This window comes from Syzygium oleosum, unplaced genomic scaffold, assembly GCF_021117445.2.
Source record: "Syzygium oleosum isolate NSW1041296 unplaced genomic scaffold, Sole_v2.1 Sole_v2.27, whole genome shotgun sequence".
Classification (NCBI taxonomy): domain Eukaryota; kingdom Viridiplantae; phylum Streptophyta; class Magnoliopsida; order Myrtales; family Myrtaceae; genus Syzygium; species Syzygium oleosum.
The window spans coordinates 238,393-260,818 of record NW_026607511.1 but is presented as its reverse complement, the minus strand read 5'-3'; the positions used below and the strand labels follow the sequence as shown (position 1 = coordinate 260,818).

General features: G+C 41.3%; 1 protein-coding gene and 1 pseudogene across 1 annotated transcript; both read left to right on the top strand.

The window, feature by feature from the left end:
- The first annotated feature begins 378 nt into the window (after positions 1 to 378).
- LOC115693665 (putative receptor-like protein kinase At3g47110) lies at positions 379 to 5,917 on the top strand. The gene is made up of 2 exons (XM_030620704.2): positions 379 to 2,758; positions 5,550 to 5,917. The coding sequence occupies exons 1-2, from the start codon at positions 379 to 381 to the stop codon at positions 5,915 to 5,917; spliced, it is 2,748 nt and encodes a 915-aa protein (XP_030476564.2).
- Positions 5,918 to 16,674: 10,757 nt separating this feature from the next.
- Positions 16,675 to 17,266, top strand: LOC130135114 (pathogenesis-related protein 1-like; annotated as a pseudogene).
- The last annotated feature ends 5,160 nt before the right edge of the window (positions 17,267 to 22,426 follow it).

Here is a 22,426-nt window from a genome sequence, read left to right as displayed (position 1 = left end):
GTTAATGATTGAATTGTGCACAGGGCGGGGGTGTTAATTGGAGCTGAGATTGAAAGTGGGAAACTAGAGAAAATGAGCAAACTACTGTTTCTTATGCTCAACTCTGCCCTCTTGTGGTGCTGGAGCTCAATGACAAGCCCCTGCGCTTGCTTGCAAAACCAAACGGATCGGCTCGCGTTAGCATCCATAAAAAATGCAATACACAAAGACCCATTTGGGGTTCTGAGCTCTTGGAATGATTCTACCCATCATTGTGAGTGGCATGGCATTTTATGCAGCAAAAGGCATCCTGGGAGGGTCACATCCCTAGTCCTAAGATCGCATGGCTTGGGAGGCTTCTTATCTCCTTACATCGGTAATCTGTCTTTCCTGAGGGTCATGGTTTTACAGAACAACAGCTTCAGCGGCGAAATCCCACCACAGATCGGCAACTTGCTTCGGCTCCATCATCTCATTCTTAGTAACAACTCATTTGGCGGGTCGATACCATCCAATCTTTCCCGCTGCTTGGAGCTTAGGATCTTGAATCTCATAGATAACCAACTTGTAGGGGGAATTCATTCCAATCTTGGTTCTTTACCAAGGCTTAAAATCTTGGGCTTGACCAAGAACAATCTTGTAGGTCCTATTCCTCCTTCGATGGGAAACCTTTCGCAGCTAGTACAGCTATCCCTGGGATTAAATGCATTTCATGGAGAAATTCCTAAGGAATTTTCGAGACTCGAGAGGTTGTTACTTTTCCAAGTAGGATTTAACAAACTAGCCGGCGAGATTCCACCTGGGATTTTTAACATCTCCTCCCTCTATATGTTCTCCGTTGCGTGGAACCAATTGCGGGGAAGCTTTCCCTCTGATATCGGCGCCACTCTTCCTTCTCTCTATTTCCTAGGAGCCTCCCATAACTTGTTGACCGGGACAATTCCGTCATCGTTAACGAATGCCACCAGCCTTAAGAAACTTATGCTTTTCAACAACAGTTTCCATGGGCCAATACCGAAAAACCTGGGAAGGCTAAAGGGCCTCGAATTTTTTGTCTTGGGTTTTAACCGGTTGCAGGATGACTCAAGTTTTATTTCTTCTTTAGCTAATTGTTCCAACTTAGAATTTCTCGTGGTATCCTCGAACTTGATTCATGGATCGTTGCCAAGATCCATCTCCAATCTCTCCACGAGCATTAAGCTAATTGATCTGTCATACAATCGGATCCAAGGAACTATTCCTTCAGCCCTTGGAAATCTCTTCAACTTGTCTCTCTTGAATTTAGAGAATAATTTCCTAACTGATCGCCTTCCTGATTCCATTGGAGCACTTTACAGCTTGCAGGAAATTTCTTTGGCCAAAAACATGTTTACCGGAGGGATACCATCTTCAATTGGTAACATGACGTTGTTAAATGTCCTTTTGCTTCGATCCAACAATTTCCAAGGTTACATACCACAAAGTCTCGGCAACTGCAAGCAACTAACCGTGTTCGATCTTTCGAACAATAAACTAATTGGCTCGGTTCCGGCCGAAATCGTGGGGCTTTCTTCCTTGTCGATCGTCTTCAATTTAGCCCATAATAATTTAAGTGGAACTCTTCCTTTGCAAGTTGGGTCTTTAATAAATCTCGCCGAATTAGATCTATCTTACAACAGATTGACCGGCTTAATTCCGGCCTCCATCAGTACGTGCTTGAGATTGGAACGGCTTTACTTAGAAGCTAATTCCATTCATGGTCTAATCCCCCAAGCTTTACGTCCATTACGGGGTCTAGAAGAGCTGGATCTTTCCAATAATAATTTTTCTGGTCCAATCCCGAGCTTTCTTGCAGAGCTCTCACTGCTCAAGTACTTGAATATCTCCTTCAATGAACTAGAAGGGCAAGTCCCAGAGGGTGGAGTTTTTCTTAATGCAAGTGCTGTATCACTTTCTGGAAATGGGGAACTCTGTGGAGGCGCTCCAGGTCTGAAGCTTCCTCTTTGTAAATCACCAAGCTCTAACAAGTCTTCTTCAACCAAGGCCATAGTGATATGTGTGGTAGCTGTCAGTTTATCATGTGTAGCTTTATTGTTCTTGTCTATGCTCTGTTACTACAAAAAGAAGCATACGAGAACCAATGCCTCGACGTCATTATCCTTCGGGCAACAATTCTTAAGGATTTCTTATGAAGAACTCCTAAGAGCTACTGACAGATTCTCCGAGACAAATTTGATTGGTAAAGGGAGATATGGCACAGTTTATAAGGGGATTCTTGACAGCGGTGCCACAGTGGCAGTGAAGGTGCTCAATTTAATGCAAGGAGGTGCTTTGAGGAGCTTTGTCTCCGAATGTCAAACTCTAGGAACCATTAGACATCGAAACCTCGTTAAGATATTAAGTGTATGTTCGGGCATTGATTTTCGTGGCAATGACTTCAAAGCTCTAATATACGAGTTCATGGCTAATGAGAGCTTGGAGGAGTGGCTGCACCTTGAGACTACAGGACGAGATGATGAGCATGGCGAATCGAGAAATTTGAGACTAGTGCAGAGGTTAAACATCGCCATGGACATAGCTACTGCGATCGAATATCTCCACAAGGGTTGTTATCCTGCAATCGTCCATGGAGATCTGAAGCCAAGTAATGTGCTTCTAGACAACGACATGGTGGCTCGAGTTGGAGATTTCGGGCTTGCAAAGATCATTTCAACGGCGTCTGCCAAAGCCACAGGAGTTCAAGACCAAGACAATTCGACTTCAATCGCAATTAGAGGATCTGTTGGCTATGTGCCTCCTGGTATGAATCTGTCATATTTTCTAAATTAGCTTTCGGTTGATTGTGATAGTACTATGAGAGTGTTAAAAGTTGAATAAACAATGATCCTCGTTGTTAAGTTATGCTTCATATGCTCTCACACCTCTTTCTCACAACATAATTTCCTCTTTCCCCTATTAATAGCTTCGTCAGAAAAGAAAATACATATATCTGTATATGAAAAGATTAATAATAGCATGTCGTAATCGTTTTTGAAATTAAGATGAGAATTAACCATGGTAAATTTGATCAATGAGTAGAAATATTTGGTCAAAACTTGTGAATCCATGCCACTAAATGGATTAAGCATACTGTGTTATCTCATATCCGTATTTTCTTTCTATAATTCATATTTTATCTCATATCATGTTCATGCCATGATAACGAACTACGTCAAATATCATAACAATGTCACTTACAGTTAGAGGCGGTAAATGGGTCAAGAACCCATATATTAACCCATACTTAATGATTGTGGGTTATAAGTGGGTTGCGTTTATTTTTAAAAATAGATTTAAATTGGTCATTAATGGATTGCTTATTAACTTAATGGGTCTTAAATTGGTCATAAATGGGTTACACAATAAGCTTAAGTGAAATTTTCAATTTTTTTTAATTTTCTGATTTTTATCATTTTTATGTGCTTTTTATTCTTTTTCTAATTCTTATTCTTTTTCTTTTTCCTTTTCTTTTCTTTTTTTCTTCCTTCTTCTTCCCCCTTTGGTGGCCAGCCACGGCGACGGCTAGCCACAGGCAAGGAATGAGCTTGCCGGAGGCCGACGAAGCTTAGGCTCGCCGATCTAGCGAGGTCGAAGTCTCGCGGGCCTCTGGCAAGCCTCTAGCCTCGCCAATTGGTGCTAGCCTCGGCCTCGCTAGATCAGCGAGCTCGAGTTTGCCCGAGGCCGATGAGCTCGAGTCTCACTAGATCAACAAGGCTCGAGGCTCCCCAGTGGCTGGCGAGGCCACGGTCTCACCAGATCAGCAAGCCCGAGCTTCATCAGCCTCCGGCAAGCTCATCCCTCGCCTGTGGCCGGCCACCGACGGGGGAAGAAGAAAAAAAAAAGAAAAGAAAAATAACTAAAATATATATTTTTTAAAAATAAATATTAAAATATTAAAATGAGTGCACAGAGGAAAATATGATTTTTCATACCAAACGGTGGAAAATATTTTTCAGTTAATTTCCAGGTTTCAACCAAATATTGTCATTTTCCTGAAAATATTTTCCAAAAATGTTATATTTTATGCAAAACAAATAGAGTCTCAATTATTTTTAAAGATTTGTATTGCATGAAGATGTTTGAGCAATACAATTAGCAAAAATAATTATCATAAATAAGCTTTCCTAGATTTAATTAAATGGGTCGGGTCAGGTATGGGTTGAGTAGGGTCGGGTCAGGTTGAGTATGGGTCGGATCGGGTATGGGTCAAGATTTTTGTCTTGCGATAAATAAGTCATACACGGGTTATATGGGTCAAGTTGGGTGGGACCATTTATGACCTGACCCAAACCTGACCCGGCCCACTCATTTAATAGGTCTACTTACAGTACAAGAACTTGTGATTCTCATTTGGTATGCCATGACATAAGGTCTTGATAATAAGTAATTGACCTCTTACGTAATACCCTTTCCTGTTGACTTGACCTATAATTTTGTATTTGTAAAAATATGTTTGATGCATTATAATGACATCAATGGGTATTGTAATTCATGAATTTTTAATTTGTTCAATATAATCCCTGCACTTTAACTTAATGTGCAATGTGATCTCCAAACTTTCAATTTATTCAATGTAGACCCTGCACTTAAGCCCACTGTGCAATGTGATCTTGGAACCTTTAATTTATTCAATGGGATTTCTTAATTTTTAGTAAATATTCAAACTAGTCCCTAGGCCACAATATCACACAACATACACTAATTGACAACACGACGGGCTCTATTTAACATACACTAATTGACAACACGATGGGTTCTGTGCAAGTCTCTTCGTTTTTTCCCCGCTGTGTTCTTTCTTGCGCCTGTTCTTCTAAGCATTTTCTTCTCTTTTGTCTTGCAGAAAAGAAATTGCGTAGTATAGGAATTAAACTGAATCCGGATCATGAAAATGATGAGCCTTGTGTGGATCCCACCGGCGGTTCAAATATAGTAAATACATGTACTAAGTTCGCTAAATAATTTCCTCTTAGGCCTTCACCGCACATATTTTCTTCGCCCTTACCCCACTCGAGAACAAAGTCACTCTTGATGTTTAGGCAATTTGTGCGGCAAACATGTGACCACTTTGGGTGCCCTTGGTAGTTTTGGAGAATGAAGAGTTCATATGTTGGTAACTGATCTTTGGTGCATTTTATAAATCCTTAAATCTCATTTCTCTACTATTGATGCATTCTAATTTTGTCACTACTTTTACCACTTAGTGTACGACACGTACAGGATAAGAACATCGCAAGTACCATAATTTTCGTACAGCACTCAAATAACTTTTTTCTTGATTTGGTAGGTGCTTTCGGGACCCTCTGCCTTGCTATGGCAGAGGATCCCTTGGCCTCTACCATGCACGGCGAGCCTGGCCATGAAGTGAGCGAGGGCTTGTGAGCCATCGCTCTATGTTGGGGGCGATTAGCGCGAGCCCTTGCTACTATCCATGGCAAGCTCTTGCAAATAGACATCAAGCAAAATCCCATGTGATTTAGGAACTTTTTCTATACAATTACCTTCAAGAGAAAGTGCCCATTCATTCGTATTTAATGTCTTGATGAAATTTTCAGAGTATGGCATGGGACACAAGGTTTCCACGGTTGGGGATGCATACAGTTATGGCATTCTATTATTGGAGATGTTCACTAGGAAGAAGCCCACTGAAGAGGCTTTTGGGTACAGTCTTAACCTTCATAGCTTTGTCAGAATGGCTCTTCCGGATCGAGCAATGGAAATTGTTGACTTAAGGCTTTGGAGTGAAGCTGGAGATCAACAACACGAGAACAGGATTAGAGATTGCATAATCTCCGTATTCGAAGTTGGAGTCGCATGTTCAATGGAATCACCCTCGGATCGTATGGATATGACCGAGGCGATCAGGAAATTATGCTTGATCAAGGCGAGTTATGAAACCAAGGAGAGGAGGACAGGTATGTAGCTAAGTCAATTTTTTCGTTCATCTTGGAACTCTTCCACTAGTAGAGAAAATAATCATGGAAAGGCCGTGCTAGCAAAATGACATGAATGTCTCCCTAGCTAGTATGCCTACTTGTGACATTTTAAATTTCGACTCATTTTCGGGATTTATGAAATGAATATTTCTTCAATACGCTTTCAGTAAATCTCACTCGGAATTGATCACTCTTGAGTAGACTAACCGTTAGAGAATAGCTAGTTAGGAATCAAGTACGTGGACCTAAGAACTTGGCCATGGATTGACACTTCGACATAAGAATTGGCGAGGGAATATTTTGAGCCGTCAAAGGCCGATCCAAGGATGGTTACGGAACGATTTGCAAAGGTCGTGCAATTGGATCACGGGTGATTCCACTTGGCCATTATATGAATTTCGAACGATCCTCAACTTAATCTAAACGATCGTGTCATTCAGAACTAGTGATTGACCCTCGCAATTACATGACAACCGAGGTCGCCATGGCTCGAGTAAACTTAGATGTGCCTTGATATCGAATCGGCCATGAGTCGATACGCATAATTCCTAAAAGCTGCCCGTTAGTTCGAGCTACTCTAAAGTCGCATTGAATTTGGTCATTAATTAGAATCCGAATTGGGTATCTAAGTTTCAAGATTTCCACGACTAATTTATCGGACGTCGTCTCGCTAAAGTGTGGCCAATTATCGGGTTGATCAGAATTTTGGAAAAAGGAAATTTGTGGACAAAATATTATTGAGTGTCAAAACGAGGCGTTTACAGTCAGAACTGGATTTCGTGTCCTTCATGAAAAATGTTTATCACAATGTTTTGTACAACATATCTAAATTTCAGAATTTTTGGAATTAATTTACTATTTATTTTAAAGGAAATTCGGTGACTGTGTCACTGCCCAGAATTGCCCGGAATCACCCATTTTTGTGTATACTCGATTTTCTCATTTTCGGGCAATTATTCAAAGGTAGGGTTATCAATGAAAAGTGTGGCATTTTATTGGCCGAGTAAGTATTCGGTTGGCATGTGACCAATTCTCAAAGATAAAAATTGGCATTGAGTGGATAATGTGTGTGCATGATCACGTCACGTTCCGTCTAGGCGGGAGTTCTAGACGATGCCCAGCGGGAGTTCGGATGTCGTCTGGTACCCGGGGTTGCTGGGGGGTGTTCGATCCCAGACGATATCGATCACGGTGGAGGCCGGATCGATGCTCCTAAGTGGAATGCCGTTGGGTACCCGGCTTGCCGGGGGGTGTTCGATCCTCAACATTGCCGTCGCCGACGTAGCGGGATGATACCTAGTTACGCCAGAAGACCGGAGGGAGTTCGGTGGCCCGAGGGATCGTTAATAATCTGGACTTAATGAGTGCGATTTGCATTGGGAAATGCTTTGCCTGAATTAATTGATGAGCACGTATGGATTATTAACCATGTTATGCTTGATTATGCCATGAATTGCTTTGCGCAAGCTTGATGGGCAATTGGCCATGTTATGGCGATATTCTAACGTGCAGGGCTTGTGTACGTGCCAAGGCGAGGTAAGGACGCCTGTGATTGTTATGACATGTTGGATGTCGATATTGCATGATTAGGATTGTTCGGAGGTACGCGTTAGCCTAAGTGAGGCTTAGGTAGTTACTTATTGAGATTTATCTCATCCCCCGTTGTTAAATATTTTCAGGCTTGGAATGACGAGTAGTTGTCATGTGCGATTCGGAGTTCTGGGGTGATGTTGGGCATTGGATGTATCATCATTTTGGATGCCCTGTTGTAGAGGAGTTTAAGTCAACCTCCCTTTTGTATCCGTGGCCTCGTTAGGAAGTAGCTTCGTGTGAGGCTTGTAATTGTGTAAACCTCCTTGGGTTATCTTTGTGAGCTTATAATGACTTGCTATTTTCTTATAGGAAGTGTTTTCTTTACTACCCCGTCTATTTGAATATTGTATGGAGTGTTCGTATTCGCTTCCGCGTGCGTTTAATCGCTAGTGTTTCGATTGGGTCGGCGACAAGACCTGGGATGTCGCATACATTACGACCTTTAAGGGATGATCGCGCGCTCGTAGGGTTTGGGGCGTGACACTACCCATACCTATTATGAGTATTATTTATAATTGCACCAATATCTATATTTAATAATAATAGAAAGTGGATGTATGAAGTTATAGTCTACCTGTTTACACCAAGTAACCTTGTAAAATTTGATGAATTTGCTTATTTGCACGGTTCTCTTCATTTCTGATGCCACTGTGGATCGATGCATTGCTTAATTACCATGATACCGCAGTCAATTGGAGACCAAGCTTGATCGAATAGTTACATGACTAATTCAATCAAATCCAAAGACCTCAAGGCCAACTCTCGATGTCGCGTTTGAGTGTGAGCTCACTATCAATTGGGCGACGTTGCCAACAAAATTCTGGTGCGGTCATGTTGCCGACACCGGCGGCCATCGTGTGTGGCCCCTGCCTATTCTTCAAACCTCCTTTTCTTTTTGCTTTTTCATTCAGAGTTAACAAACATGGACGCATATGTGTTGCAGTCCTCGGTGTGCTCATCAGACTGTTAATAATCCTCGTCAAGTCTTCCCACTCAACCAACCCTATTTCTTTCTTCACCATTAGCCACCATCTCCGGCTGTTGTGGCCCTCTATCATCATCGGCGCCTTCTCCACCTCTTGCCACTGTCGCGACCTCACTACAAAAAACTGATTTTTTCCGACGAAATTTCCAACTTAAAATTCTGGAAAATTCGTTGGAAAACGAATTTCCAACAAATTTTCCAACGAAAAAATTCGTTGGTAATAGGTCGTTGGAAAATTTTCCAACGAAAATTTTCAATTTTCGTTGGAAATTTGCGACGAAAATTTTTCGTTGGAAATTTCGTTGGAAAACTCGTGGCTAAATTCGTTGAAACGAATTTTTTTTCCGACGAATTTTTTTTCGTTGGAAATTACAAATTTTTTTTTGATCGAAAAATTGTGGAAAGTTTTTTTCCATCGAATTTTTGTTTTTTGGTCGAAAAATTTCAATTTCAAAAAAAAAATTTTGCCGAAAAATGGTCCTCATCGCCGGCGAGGCCCGCGGACCGGCGAGCGGCGGCCAAGCGGCACTCACGCGGCCGAGAAAGGAAGAGAGAGATCAGGTCGGTTGGACGGTGGCGGTGAGGCGGGATGGGGTGGCGCCTCGCCGGCCATGGCGAGGAGAGAGAGAGAGAGAGAGAGAGAGAGAGAGAGAGAGGTCTGGTCAGGTGGTTCTCCTTCTCTCCTCCTTCTCTCCGTCCCGTAGGATTTCACCGAAGAAGAGGAAGAAGAGGAAGAGGAAGAAGGAGGAGGAAGGGAGGGAGGAAGGAAGGAGGAGCCCTGGACGGTGGCGCCGAGAAGTTGCCCCGAGGATGATGCCCGCCGGCCCCGTTCCCATACCCGTTCCGCCCTCTAGGCGCGCCGCCGTTCCGATCGGCCGTGGAAGCCCGGCGGGATGGCGAAGACCGGTGTTCGACGCCGATCCGGCGGCGAGGGCCACCGAGGTGAAGAAGGAGCCGCAGGCGGTCGATCATCGCGACGACGAGGAGTGCGGGCGCGAGGCCATCGACTGTGCCGGGATGCCCTGCTGCGCAGGTGCGGCGTGCCGCGAGGAGGGGTGAGAGGAGGTCGCCCCGTGCTCGGCGCCCGAGGAGTCTCCCGGACCCGACTCCAAGGACGCGGGGGGTTATATGTACACACTAAAATAATTGCCCGGAAAATTAAAATTCGTTGGAAAATTCGTTGGAAATTTCCAACGAATTTTCCAACGAATTTTAAAAATGCCGAACGGTACCGATTTTTTTTGTAATTCGTTGGAAAATTGTATACAATGAAATAATTGCCCGAAAATTGAAATTGTTGGAAAATTCGTTGGAAATTTCCAACGAATTTTCCAACGAAAATTGTATACAATGAAATAATTGACCGAAAATTGAAATTGTTGGAAAATTCGTTGGAAATTTCCAACGAATTTTAAAAATGCCGAACGGTACCGGTTTTTTTGTAATTCGTTGGAAATTTCCAACGAAAATTGTATACAATGAAATAATTGCCCGAAATTGAAATTGTTGGAAAATTCGTTGGAAATTTCCAACGAATTTTCCAACGAAAATTGCACACACCGAAATAATTGCCTGGAAAATTGAAATTGTTGGAAATTTCCAACAAATTTTCCAACGAATATAAAAATGCCGAACAGTATCGGGTTTTTTGTAATTCGTTGGAAATTTCCAACTAATTTACCAATGAAAATTTTTTCGTTGGAAATTTCAACGAATTTTGCGACGAATATAGTTCGTTGAAATTTCCAACTAATTTTACGACGAAAAATTTTTGTTGGAAATTTCCAACGAATTTACTTTCGTTGGAAAATTTGTCGCAAATTTGCAACGAAAATTTTTTCATCGCAAATTTTCGTGGCAAAAATCCAGTTTTTTTGTAGTACCTGCCCGTTGCAATCGGGGGACCTAAAATTGATAGGTGAGGTCTAGAGGTATTTGTCGATAGATGTGAACATTAATTGATTCGTTTGGAGGACAAAAGAAATAGTTCATCAATCCAAGGACTGAGGCACTCCCAAGCCTCATACCTCATGCGACAAGAATTGTCTCAACTAAGCATTCAATTAGAGTCACCATTAGCCATGATCATGGATTGGCTAGAAACCCTAATCGAGATGCGGGAGTGTCATCTTAATAAGTGCGAAAACCAGAGATTCTAAGGATCGATGACTTGATTACACTAGCGATCTAACTAGTGTCCTTTCGGTACCTAAACTTGATGGATCAACACATAACGTGTTCATGCCACAATCTTGCCAATTGATTCCTGAAATTCTATCCCTAATTAGGCTAAAGGAACAAAAATCGATATATGAAAAGTGCGCAAGCAATCACCTAGCATGCCCAATCAACCACATGCAAGGTTGAGTTAAACACACAATTCAAAACATGTGAATCAAACAACATGCAATTAAGTGTGTCATTAATAACATGAAAAGGCAAAAAGGGGGAATTCCAAAGCCCAATTTCCAATTTTTAATTTTCCGAAGATGGGCTGAACTTGGACTCTCGGGCCTGGGCCAAGAAGGTGAATTGGGCTCTCGCGTCGAGTCCACTCGCGAGCTAAACCCAACTCGCCAAACAACACTGAGTCCAAACTCGTGTAACTTAAACAAAGCCCACCTTACCAAGCTACAACTTAGGCCCCTATAACAAAAGCTCAGCCCATTTCTAATGAAGACAACGGTCATGCCACTACCAATTCGGAAAATTCACGGCCCACAACTCTATTTTCCTATCTTTTATCAAACTGTCCTGTTTTTTTTTTCGAGGCATCTTCTTCCCATTGCCCAGAATCTAATACATCAAGCCCAGAACACCAACTTTTGCTTCGCATTCTTGCTACCCAAAATTTTAACGCTGTTCTAAAACACCGGAACTTCAGCAATAATAACGTCCTATGCTCAACAAGAATGGCACTATCTTGCGCTACCAAACTAACCATCAGAGTTAACGAGTCTAACCATCATCCGTCGCAATGACCGGCCAAACACATCACATACGCAGCTATATCATCAGAGAACACAGAAGATGGGAGAACGAAAAAGCACAAACATGGAACAACGAAAGCATTTGTCGGGAACAGTGCGGTTCGGGGAATCATATAACCCAAACCCATCTTCAGGCATCACAAACCAACGTATATCCTGACAGTCCAGCAAACCGGACTTGAGAAAAAAACAGTTTATGGATCTAGTTGATGCATTTCGGCAAGCACGTGGTGTGCAAGGTTGAAAAGGAAACCTCCGACTCAAACAGCTCACGAAATCAACCCAAACTCAAAATGTAGTGAACAAGTCATGCTAAACATCAACTCAGAGATGGTTCTTTCACATCCAACGCGAGCACAAACGAAGAACACCAAATCCCGATCTCGGTTGAACCGAGACAGGGCAAAACTGAGCAACAATCAGGGCGAAGAAGAACGAGAGCTCAATCACCGGAAGTGGCCTTACCCGGCTTGGCGACGGCGAATAGAGGGCGAACTTGAGATATCGGACTTAGTCCGATTGCCTCGCAACGTCTTGAGTCGTGATCCTTGGGAAATGGATCAAATCCAAAAAACTCACCAGAAGATTGGCACCGTGGAAGAAGAAATCGTGGGCTCGAGGGCGTCGTCTGGAGGTCGTGGGATGGAGTTCGGACATGGCCGGCTGCCGGGAACTCCTCTTTTCCTTCCTCTCTTCCGGCGCTCGCTCTCTATCGACTCCCCCCTCTCTGTTCTCTCTCTTCTTGCTCACTCTCCACCCCCTCGCGCTCTCCGGCTCCTCTCTCCCCGTAACTCTCTCCCCGGGAGCCCTCCCTAGAAAGAAGATGGCCTTCTCCTCTTTTCTTTCTTCTTCCGCTCCTCTTTGAAGGAAATATGTAGACCCCCCTTTTTTTTTTTAAAATACCACCAAAAATCTCAAACTATGTCACTTGTGACACATTTATCCTGAACCTTTTTTTGTGACGCGAAAAATCTCAAACTATGCCACTTGTGACACATTTACCCTACAAATACTTTGACCCATTGACATTTTCGTCTTTTTCCTTTTTCTGTTTTTTTTTTTCTTTCTTCTCCGGTGAGGGCGGTTCTCGCCGGCGGTGGGTTTGGCGAGGGTTGCCCTTGCCGGATCTAGCGAGGGCGACCCTCGCCGGCGTCGGGCGAGGGTCGCCCTTGCCCCAGTGAACGAGGCGGGCCTCGCCTCTAATGCCGAGGTCGCCCTCGCCCGCCTCGGGCGTGGCGACCCTCGCGGTGCCCCGGGCGAGGCTCGCCTCGCTGGCAGCGAGGTTGCCCTCGCCCGACGCCGGCGTGTTGCCTTTGCCCACCCAAGTGTGGGCGACCCTTGCCGGCGTCGGGCGAGGGCAGCCCTCGCTTGACGTCGACGAGGGTCGTCCTCGCCAGATCCGGCGAGGGCGGCCCTCGCCCGACGCTGGCGAGGGTCGCCCACACCTGGGCGAGCAAGGGCGACCCTCGCCGGACCCACCGCGGGCGAGGACCGTCTTCACCGGCTTTCCTCGCCGGAGAAGAAAGAAAAAAAAAAGGAAAAAAAAACAGAAAAAGAAAAGAGACGAAAATGCTCATGGATCAAAGTATTGTGGGGTAAATGTGTCACAAATGGCATAGTTCGAGATTTTTCGTGTCACAAAAAAAAGTTCATGGTAAATTTGTCACAAGTGGCATAGTTTGAGATTTTTCGCGTCACAAAAAAAAATTTAAGGTAAATGTGTCATAAGTGACATAGTTTAGAGTTTTTGGTAGTATTTTTCCTTTTTTTTTTTGTCCTTTCAACCTTTTTCTTCTTTTTTGTCAGTGCGCCGAGGGAGAGCCGCTGTCTATGGGGGAAGAGTTCCCCTTTTGTCTTCTCTCTTTTTTCTTTTTTCTTTTTAACTTTTGTAATGATATTTTTGATAAAATAAAAATAAAATGGAATAAAAGGAAAGTATGTTTCGCTAAATTCTATTAATGCAAATGCACATAATATCTATGTGTCATGTAATTTAATGAAAATATTTTTGTTTAGGGGTTAAAACTTAGTCCCTAATTTTTTATGCATTTAAACCCTAAATGACTAGGCAAAATTTAGATGTCAATAGCCACTATCTCCGTCGTGTCATTGACAACCATCTTTACTGGCTCATACGATGAACGTTATAGATTATATTAGGGGAAGTTACTGTATGATATACTAAATTGCTGGCCAACCGTCTGGCAATAGTGTTCTATCGAGAAGCTCAAAATTTGGCATTAAGATCACCAATAACAGGGGGGCGGTTGATGATCGTGAGTACTAGAAATCTGTCAAAGCTGAATCAAACAGTCGCGGAGTATTGCTAATTTGCTCGTACTAATCTGCTTAAGACTCACGAGTCTTTTTCAATGAGCCGCATTTTTTTTTCCCTTTTGTAATTTATCATACCCTTTAACTAATATATTAATAGGCCATAAGTAAGCTCGTCACTTGTATCCCTTTCTTAGTATGGAAGCTCCCCTACATTGTTGCCAGGCGGATCCTAGTTGCACACAACGTGCCACCACCACTTGTTACACTTAACCCGAGCTCACCTGACTTGGGTCTACTCGCGCCAAACCACCTGAGTGTAGTGCAAACAGTCCCGCCCACTAACGCAAGTGTTGGTGTTGTAATCACAGGACTGCATCCCTGCAACCCACCGGCCCCCGGCATAGGTGCTTGTGCCCTTGGCAAGGTTCTCTTTGGAAAATTTTCGCTAGAAATCACCGGCATGACGGTTCAGTTACGGTGGTCGTCCGACGTGGCACACCGTCTTGTTAGCAATTTCTGACAAAAATTGATTGGGAGGACTATATTGGAATTTCGTACAAAGATTTAGGACTACATTAATAAAACTGAAAATTTTAAGATTAAATTAGCATCCGTATAATAGGTTTGACTGATTGGATAATTTTCCCTATACTTATCCTCTAAATGGAGAAGAATCCGGAAAAATATACTAGCATTAAAATAATCATTAACATGGTTAAAGCAAGTTTTGAAAGTAACATCATCCTACAGTGTAATGCCATGTGTATTAAGAAATTTTCCGAAAACGTTTTTACTATGAAGTGGTAATTTCCTAATAGGTACTGAAAGAAACTATAATGATTCAATGCATGAGTCTCACTAATTTTAAGAACCAATTGAAAATAGCCACATCATTTAATAAAAATTTTTAATAAAATTTCTTATCAGATCTAGTATTTTTCTTTATATGTTTCCAATAAAATTCAAATTCAAATTCAAGTATGTAAATGATCAATATCCATAATATCTCGAACAATATCAATCCGATTTGGCTGCCGTGTATGGTTTTGCAAAGTCCTGATGAAGTCCAACAAAATTTCTTTAGTCAATGGAATCGCAAAAAAGAAAATTCTAGTCCGTTAAATTAGATAACAGACCTAATGATATTTAATTTTCTATTCTTTTTTCTTTCCTGGCACTTGATGACCTTTGATTTAGGGAAAGTTCATTTTGCAAAGCAAGCATTACCGAGAGAAGAAGATAAACATATGCCAAATGTGGCGATTGATGTTAATATATACACTAAGTGTAGACTTAATTATGGGTTTGACGACTTACAAACACACCCAGCAAGCTCAAACAATATATTCTAGGGCCTCGTTAATGCAGGCCAGGCTTGAGCAAGGGCTTTGAGGCTCGGCCCAACCCGCCCATTAATTTATTAAAAAATATATCGATAAAATATTTATTCCAATTTATTTGCGTCATACTCAATTTTTTATATTTATATTTTGTGTTTGATATCATATAGAGCTCATGGCTATTAATGAGGTCTGTGATGTATTACCGCTGCTAGCTCTAAGAATGGATTGGGGCTAGATGCCCCTAATTCCCTCCATCTCTGGGCAAGGGGCGAGTTCAACTTCATGAATCATTTAACAAAGAAGATTTAATGCATATTCTAGGGTCAATCTGTTAGATGGGAAACATTTTCGGGAAATTGTTTCCGAACTTTCAAGCATTTGGATGATGGAAAACTAGTGACGAAAAATGTTTCGACGGACTGAAATTAATAAACTTAGATAAGAGAAGTAAGAAGGAAATCATTTTCCATGGTTTCTTGTTTATCAACCAAGTGAAATGACTATGTTCCTTTTTTTTATCTATATTCCATCTCTCATCAATTTTTTTTTACATTTTTTTCCGATAATTCTCATCTGCTTTTTCATAAATTATTTTCTACCATTGCCTGAATACACTTCATTAATGCTCACGCTCTCTATATTCCAAAAAACCAACACGATCACATGTAATATTTTCCTGGATTTCATCATCTCTTTCCTAATTTTTTTTTTGCAATTTAATGTTATTCTAATGGACTACACAATATAAAAGCAGATGTTGATTCTAATTTGTTAGTCATTACATGTCATTTTTAACGATACAAAGTGCAATTGGTGGATTTCACTTATTGTCAAATACCATAAAATCAGTTTTGTCTACTTGTTTTCAGTACAAACAAACAATAGAAATTGGTTCACTTTCTCTCAAATTGAATTTGCGAAAACATTTTCCGTCGACAAGAAGTTTTTGGTGAAATAAATAGACCTTAATTGTGTGTGTAATATTTCAACCACCATCTATTGCTTTGTCAAGGCACATAATATTTTCGAAAGTAATTATTCTGAGATTTCTAATTATAACTCAATATGAAGATCTTAATCATGTACTTATTATTGTCCAAAATCGCTTTAATGCAAACATAAGTTAGAAAAATCGGGAATGCATAAACATGACCACTTGAGCTTGATCTTTCAGCTTTTGGTGCTTGACTCATAATTCTAATTGACTTGGAAACAATCAAAAGTAGTGGAGAAAACTTCTACGTACCCAAGAGACGACATGTAAAGGATTTTTGTGGAAATGCCTTTTTAATTTGTCTAATGTTCCTCCAAAAATTGATTGAGTCGAGATTTTGAAAGCTTCATTCCATAGCCAAAATCAAGAAGCCGGGGTCATTATCGATGGTCCAACCTTAATTAGCCTTGTACAGATAAGGAAAATAATCACAAGAATCCCACTAGTCATTAGTGGCCTAATTTGAAAATTCGACATTTCCTTGCACACATTTTTCCACATTATCACCGTATAAATACCCACAAAGCTTTTGCCCATCTCTTCGTCAATACACTACGATCTTTCCTTTGTCCCCTTCTTATGGTCTCTCACAATATGAGTTCCAGTATGACTATTTCTCTATATCCCATTTTCCTCGTTGCGCTAACCCTAGCGCTAATCCCTCTGTCTGTCTCCCAAGACTCGCCCCAGGACTACGTCGCGGCCCACAATGCTACCCGCTCTCAGGTCGGTGTGGGTCCGATCACTTGGGACGAGCGAGTGGCCGATTATGCCAGAAAATATGTCCAAAAGCACGCTAGGGACCCTACGGGGAGAATCTTGCGTGGGGTTCCGCTGATCTCACAGGCACAGAAGCGGTGAAGATGTGGGTTGCAGAAAAGCCTGATTACGACTACAATTCCAACTCGTGCGCACCTGGGAAGGTTTGTGGGCATTACACTCAGGTGGTGTGGCGCAACTCCATTCGACTCGGTTGTGCAAAGGCTCGGTGTGCGACGGGCGGTACTTTGATCACCTGTAACTATGATCCTCCCGGGAACTATATAGGTGAGAAGCCTTACTGAATTACAAAAAGTTGTATATCGGATGATGAGGTATCATGTCAAAATAATGCCCTATTATGATGAGAGGAGATTTAGACGCAACAAAAGGAATGCAATAATGTCTGTGTGATTGAAGTCATAACCCTCTCAAAGTAAATCCTGATAGAGCTAATGGATTGCTTAGTAAGAGCAACTAATCCTCTCGCGAGGTGATGCCTATGCTTCACGTGGACTTTTTCAAACACTATCCATCGCAATTTGGTTTCTCTCATTCATTCAATTTTATTCTAGAATCGCCACTAATGTATTTACTAGGCCAGCTAGGAGCTTGCACTACAAAAAAACACGAAATTTGCGACGAAAGTTTTTCCGTCGCAAATTTGCGACGGTTTTATTTTCCGTCGGAAATTTGCGACGGAAAATGTAATCCGTCGCAAATTCCGTCAAATTTGCGACGAAAAGCGTTCGTCGCAAATTTCCGACGGAAAAATAAAACCGTCGCAAATTCAATAGTCGCAAATTTGCGACGGCATTGTAAAGTCCGTCGCAAATTTGCGACGAAAACAACGTCCGTCGCAAATTCGTAGTTTATCAGCCCGTGATATTCCAACCCTATCTCTCTCTCTCGCTCTCTCTCACATTCCAACCCTATCTCTCTCTCTCGCTCTCTCTCACATTCCAACCCTATCTCTCTCTCTCGCTCTCTCTCGCTCTCTCTTGTTTTTCTCCCTCTTTCATATGTCTGAAATCAGCAAAATCCGCGCACGCACATATTAATCTCGGTGAAGCTTTTGTACCGGTAAGTGTCATAGCTAGCTTCGTGACTATTCGTCGTTGCATTGTAATTTCTTTTTTTTTAATATATGTTTATGTTTGTTTTTTTTTGTATCTGCATCACCGGTTTAACGACCGGCGACACCTCGCCGGCCTTTGGATGAGGCGGAACGGCCACGCCGTTTTGCGACGGAAATAGTTTCCGTCGCAAATTTGTGACGAGTAAATGAAAATTCTGTTGCAAATTTGCGACGGTTACTATGTGCCGTCGCAAATTTGCGACGGATACCTGATTTCATCGCAAATTTTCAACGAATAAATGGAAATTCCGTCGCAAAATTTGCGACGGGGTTAAGTATCCGTCGCAATTTTGTGACGGATACTCTATTCCGTCGCAAATTTGCGACGGAGCATAGTATCCGTCGCAAATTTGCGACGGCACATAGTATCCATCGCAAATTTACGACGGAGCATAGTATCCGTCGCAAATTTGCGACAGATACCTGATTCCGTCGCAAATTTCCGACGAATAAATGAAAATTCCGTCGCAAAATTTGCGACGGATACTATTTTCCGTCGCAAATTACATTCCGTTTCCATCGCACATTAAAAATTATTAAAAAATGATTCTTAAGTGATTATTCTTTTTTGGGTATGTGCCTAATTGAAGGTCTCGCAATCCAAGTGGACGTTGCAATTCTCATCAAATTGATCACTTTCTCCTACAAATATTTCAGTCAAATATTTGGGTAAGTCTTCTTTACATTGTAATTTTTTCTATTTTTGCAATTTCATATTAATTGTTGCGTGAATAACAAAAATTATAATTTCCAAAATTTTATGGTTTTAATTAAGAACAATAGATATGATATTTTAAATATTTTACCAGAATTTTTTATTTTAATACATACACAATGCAAAGAGAAAGGGCTTGGATGTATAATAAGAACTTACCTGGACATCAAGGATTGACAGATGAGTTTCGTACTGGGTTGGAACTATTTTTAGACTTTGCTAGTAGTAAATATGAGTTTATGGATGGAAATAAGTTAAGGTGTCCGTGTAAAAAGTGCGGTAATGGTAAATTTCTTGTGTGTGATCAAGTTAGAGAACACCTTATTAGATTTGGGTTTACTCCGAACTATTATAATTGGACTTCCCATGGTGAACCATTTATATCTGATGAAGGATATGGAAGAAGTGACCAATTTTCAGTTAGGGAAGAATGTAGCTATTATGAGCAATTGAACCCATACGAGAGGATGGTGATTGATGCAGCTAGTTATAATTTTGTCACAGAATGAAATCATACAAGTACTAGTTTTACTCCTACACGTGAACAAGTGGGTACTAGTCATGCTTCACAATTGGAAGATATAGGAGTAACGGGTTTTGAGGAGAATGTGTAAAATGAAACTTTTCAATCTAATTAGTTCTGGGATGTCTTGAAAGCAGCATATGAACCTCTATGGGCAGGTTGTGAGGACCACACTCAGTTATTGGTGACAGCCCGACTATTAAATATCAAGGCAGAGCATAATGTGTCTGCGGATTGCTTCAACTCTTTTGTTGAAGTAATGCGGGAATCATTGCCTCGTGATAACAACATGTCAAGTGATTTTTATGATATGAAAAAGCTAGTGGATAACTTAGGTCTTTCGGTTGTAACGATTGATGTATGTAGTAGGGGTTGTATGATATATTGGAGAGATGATGAAAATGCAGAATCTTGCAAATTCTGTAGCCAACCTAGGTACAAGATTAACGGGAGGCTGGGTCGTAATCGGAAGCGTAAACCATGCAAGCAAATGTTTTATCCGCCCTTAATCCCCAGTTGCAAAGGCTTTATGTGTCTAAAGCCGCTGAACACATGACTTGGCATGCAAATCATGAAACAGAAGAGGGTCTAATGTGTCATCCTTCGAGATGCAGAGGCATGGCAACATTTTGATAGAACATACCCCGAGTTTGCAATGGAGCCTCGGAACATTAGGTTAGGTCTCATGTGCGATGGATTTGCTCCATTTGGGAGAACAGGAAAAAGTTATTCATGCGGCCAGTTATCTTAACGCCGTACAATCTTCCACCTGGTATGTGCATGAAGACACCTTATATGTTTTTGACATTGATCGTGACAGGGCCGCAAAATCCGAAAAAGTTAATAGATGTTTATATGCAACCATTGATTGAGGAGTTACAACGGCTATGGGTTGAAGGTGTCCCTACGTATGACGTTTCTACCGATCAAACATTTGTTATGAAGGCTGCCCTTCTTTGGACGATAAATGACTTTCCAGCTTACGGAATGTTATCTGGATGGAGCACAGCTGCGATCTTAGGATGTCCGATATGTTTGGAGAGGACAAAGTCATTTAAATTAAAACATGGAAAGAAGCCTAGCTATTTTGACTGTCACAGACAATTTTTACTGCCAAGTCATCCTTTCAGAAGGAATAAGAAAGAGTTCAACAAGAATAGGACTGAAAGAACGCGTCCACCATTGAGGTTGACTGGCAATCAAATTTGGGAGCGTGTGCACGACTTTCCAACTGTTGTTGAAAACCCGCACGGCACGACTTTTGCGTACGGAAGTACACATAAGTGGACAAAACGCAGTATATTTTGGGATCTACATATTGGAAGGCCCATCTTATTCATCATAATCTTGACGTCATGCACATAGAAAAGAATGTTTTCGACAATGTCATAAATACTGTGATGGATGTCGCCGGAAAAACAAAAGACAACTTAAACGCAAGAAAAGATATGAGAGATATTTGCGATCGGCCAATACTAGCTATGGATGCAAGCAGCGGGGGACCAAAACCGAAAGCAGTTTATACATTGGATAAGGAGCAGAAGCGAGTTGTTTGTCAATGGTTGAAATCTATGCGGTTTCCTGATGGATATGCTTCGAACCTCGGGAGATGTGTTGATTTGAAGGAATGCAAGTTGACAGGTTTGAAGAGTCATGATTGTCACATCCTGATTGAAAGACTAATTCCAATAGCTTTGAAGGAAGTTTTACCGAACTTTGTATGTGGCGCCATTACAGAATTAAGCAATTTCCTCCATGATATTTGCTCGACAGTGTTAAAAGCATCGCACATGGAAAAACTAGAGAGAGATATTCCAATTATTCTTTGCAACTTAGAAAGGATATTTCCTCCAGCGTTTTTTTGATTCGATGGAGCATCTCTTAGTTCACTTGCCTTATGAGGCCAAAGTTGCAGGTCCCGTCCAATTTCGATGGATGTATCCATTTGAGAGGTAATGTTTTCTTTAAAATACAGTTCAAATGAGTTTATCATATAATATGTCCTGATAAGCTTCTTTCTATTTCAACTAGATTCTTATATTATTTGAAGAAAAAAGTGAAGAATAAGGCACATGTTGAAGCTTCAATTTGTAATGCATATATTGTGGAAGAAGTGACGACATTTACATCATACTATTTTGAGCCGCACGTTCAATGCAAGAGGCGGAGAGCAGGCAGAAATGATGAGGGCCCCATTGATCCCAATTGCACAGCATTCTCTATTTTCAATTATCTGGGTCGACCAAGCGGCGTATGTCAGTTTCGTTACTTATCAGGCGAAGAACTTCATGCAGCCCATACTTATATTTTATTGAACTGTCCAGAAGTCGAGCCATACTTCAAGTAAGTGTAAATTTGTAAATATATGTTTTGCGTGTCAAATATTTGCTAATAATGATATGGTTTTTAATATTAGGATTTTCCAAACTTCAATGTTTGGACTACAACCAAATGAGTTTGACCGTTTGTGCGATGAACAATTTGCAGCATGGTTCAAGACATATGTAAGTTGCCTATGGATCAAAACTAAGTTATTAAAATTATATACATCATTTAGTTAAATATATATTATTAACTTTGCATGTGTAACCTTAGGTTCACAGTAATTATGAACACTTTGGAGGGCAAGGATTGCTACATTATCATGTCATGGGGTCCACGAGTTAAGAGTTCGAAGTTGGCCAAGATATTTCATAAATGGATATAATTTTCATACTCAAGAATATGGAATGGGAAAATCCACAATGAATAGTGGTGTGTCTGTTCGGTCATCCAATGGTGACAGTTCGAAAGATGATTTTTATGGCCTGTTGGATGAAATCATAGAGATAGACTACCCTGGACCATTAATGATGCGGGTTGTGTTATTTAAGTGCACGTGGTTTGACCCCGTCAAAGGAATGAAGGTGCATACGAAGTTCAATTTGGTTGAAATAAATCACAAGAAAAGGTATATGAAGTATGAACCATTTGTCTTGGCACAATAAGCAATTCAAGTATGTTATGCATCATATCCTAGTTTGAAACGTGACAAAGCTGATTGGTGGGCTGTATGTAAAATCAAAGCACGGAGGAAAATTGAGGAACACTGGAAGGATAGAGCCTACCAATAGGAGGAAGTGTCTAACACGGTTGAAATTGAGGAATATAACATACCAAATTTACGAGATCCGTGTGGA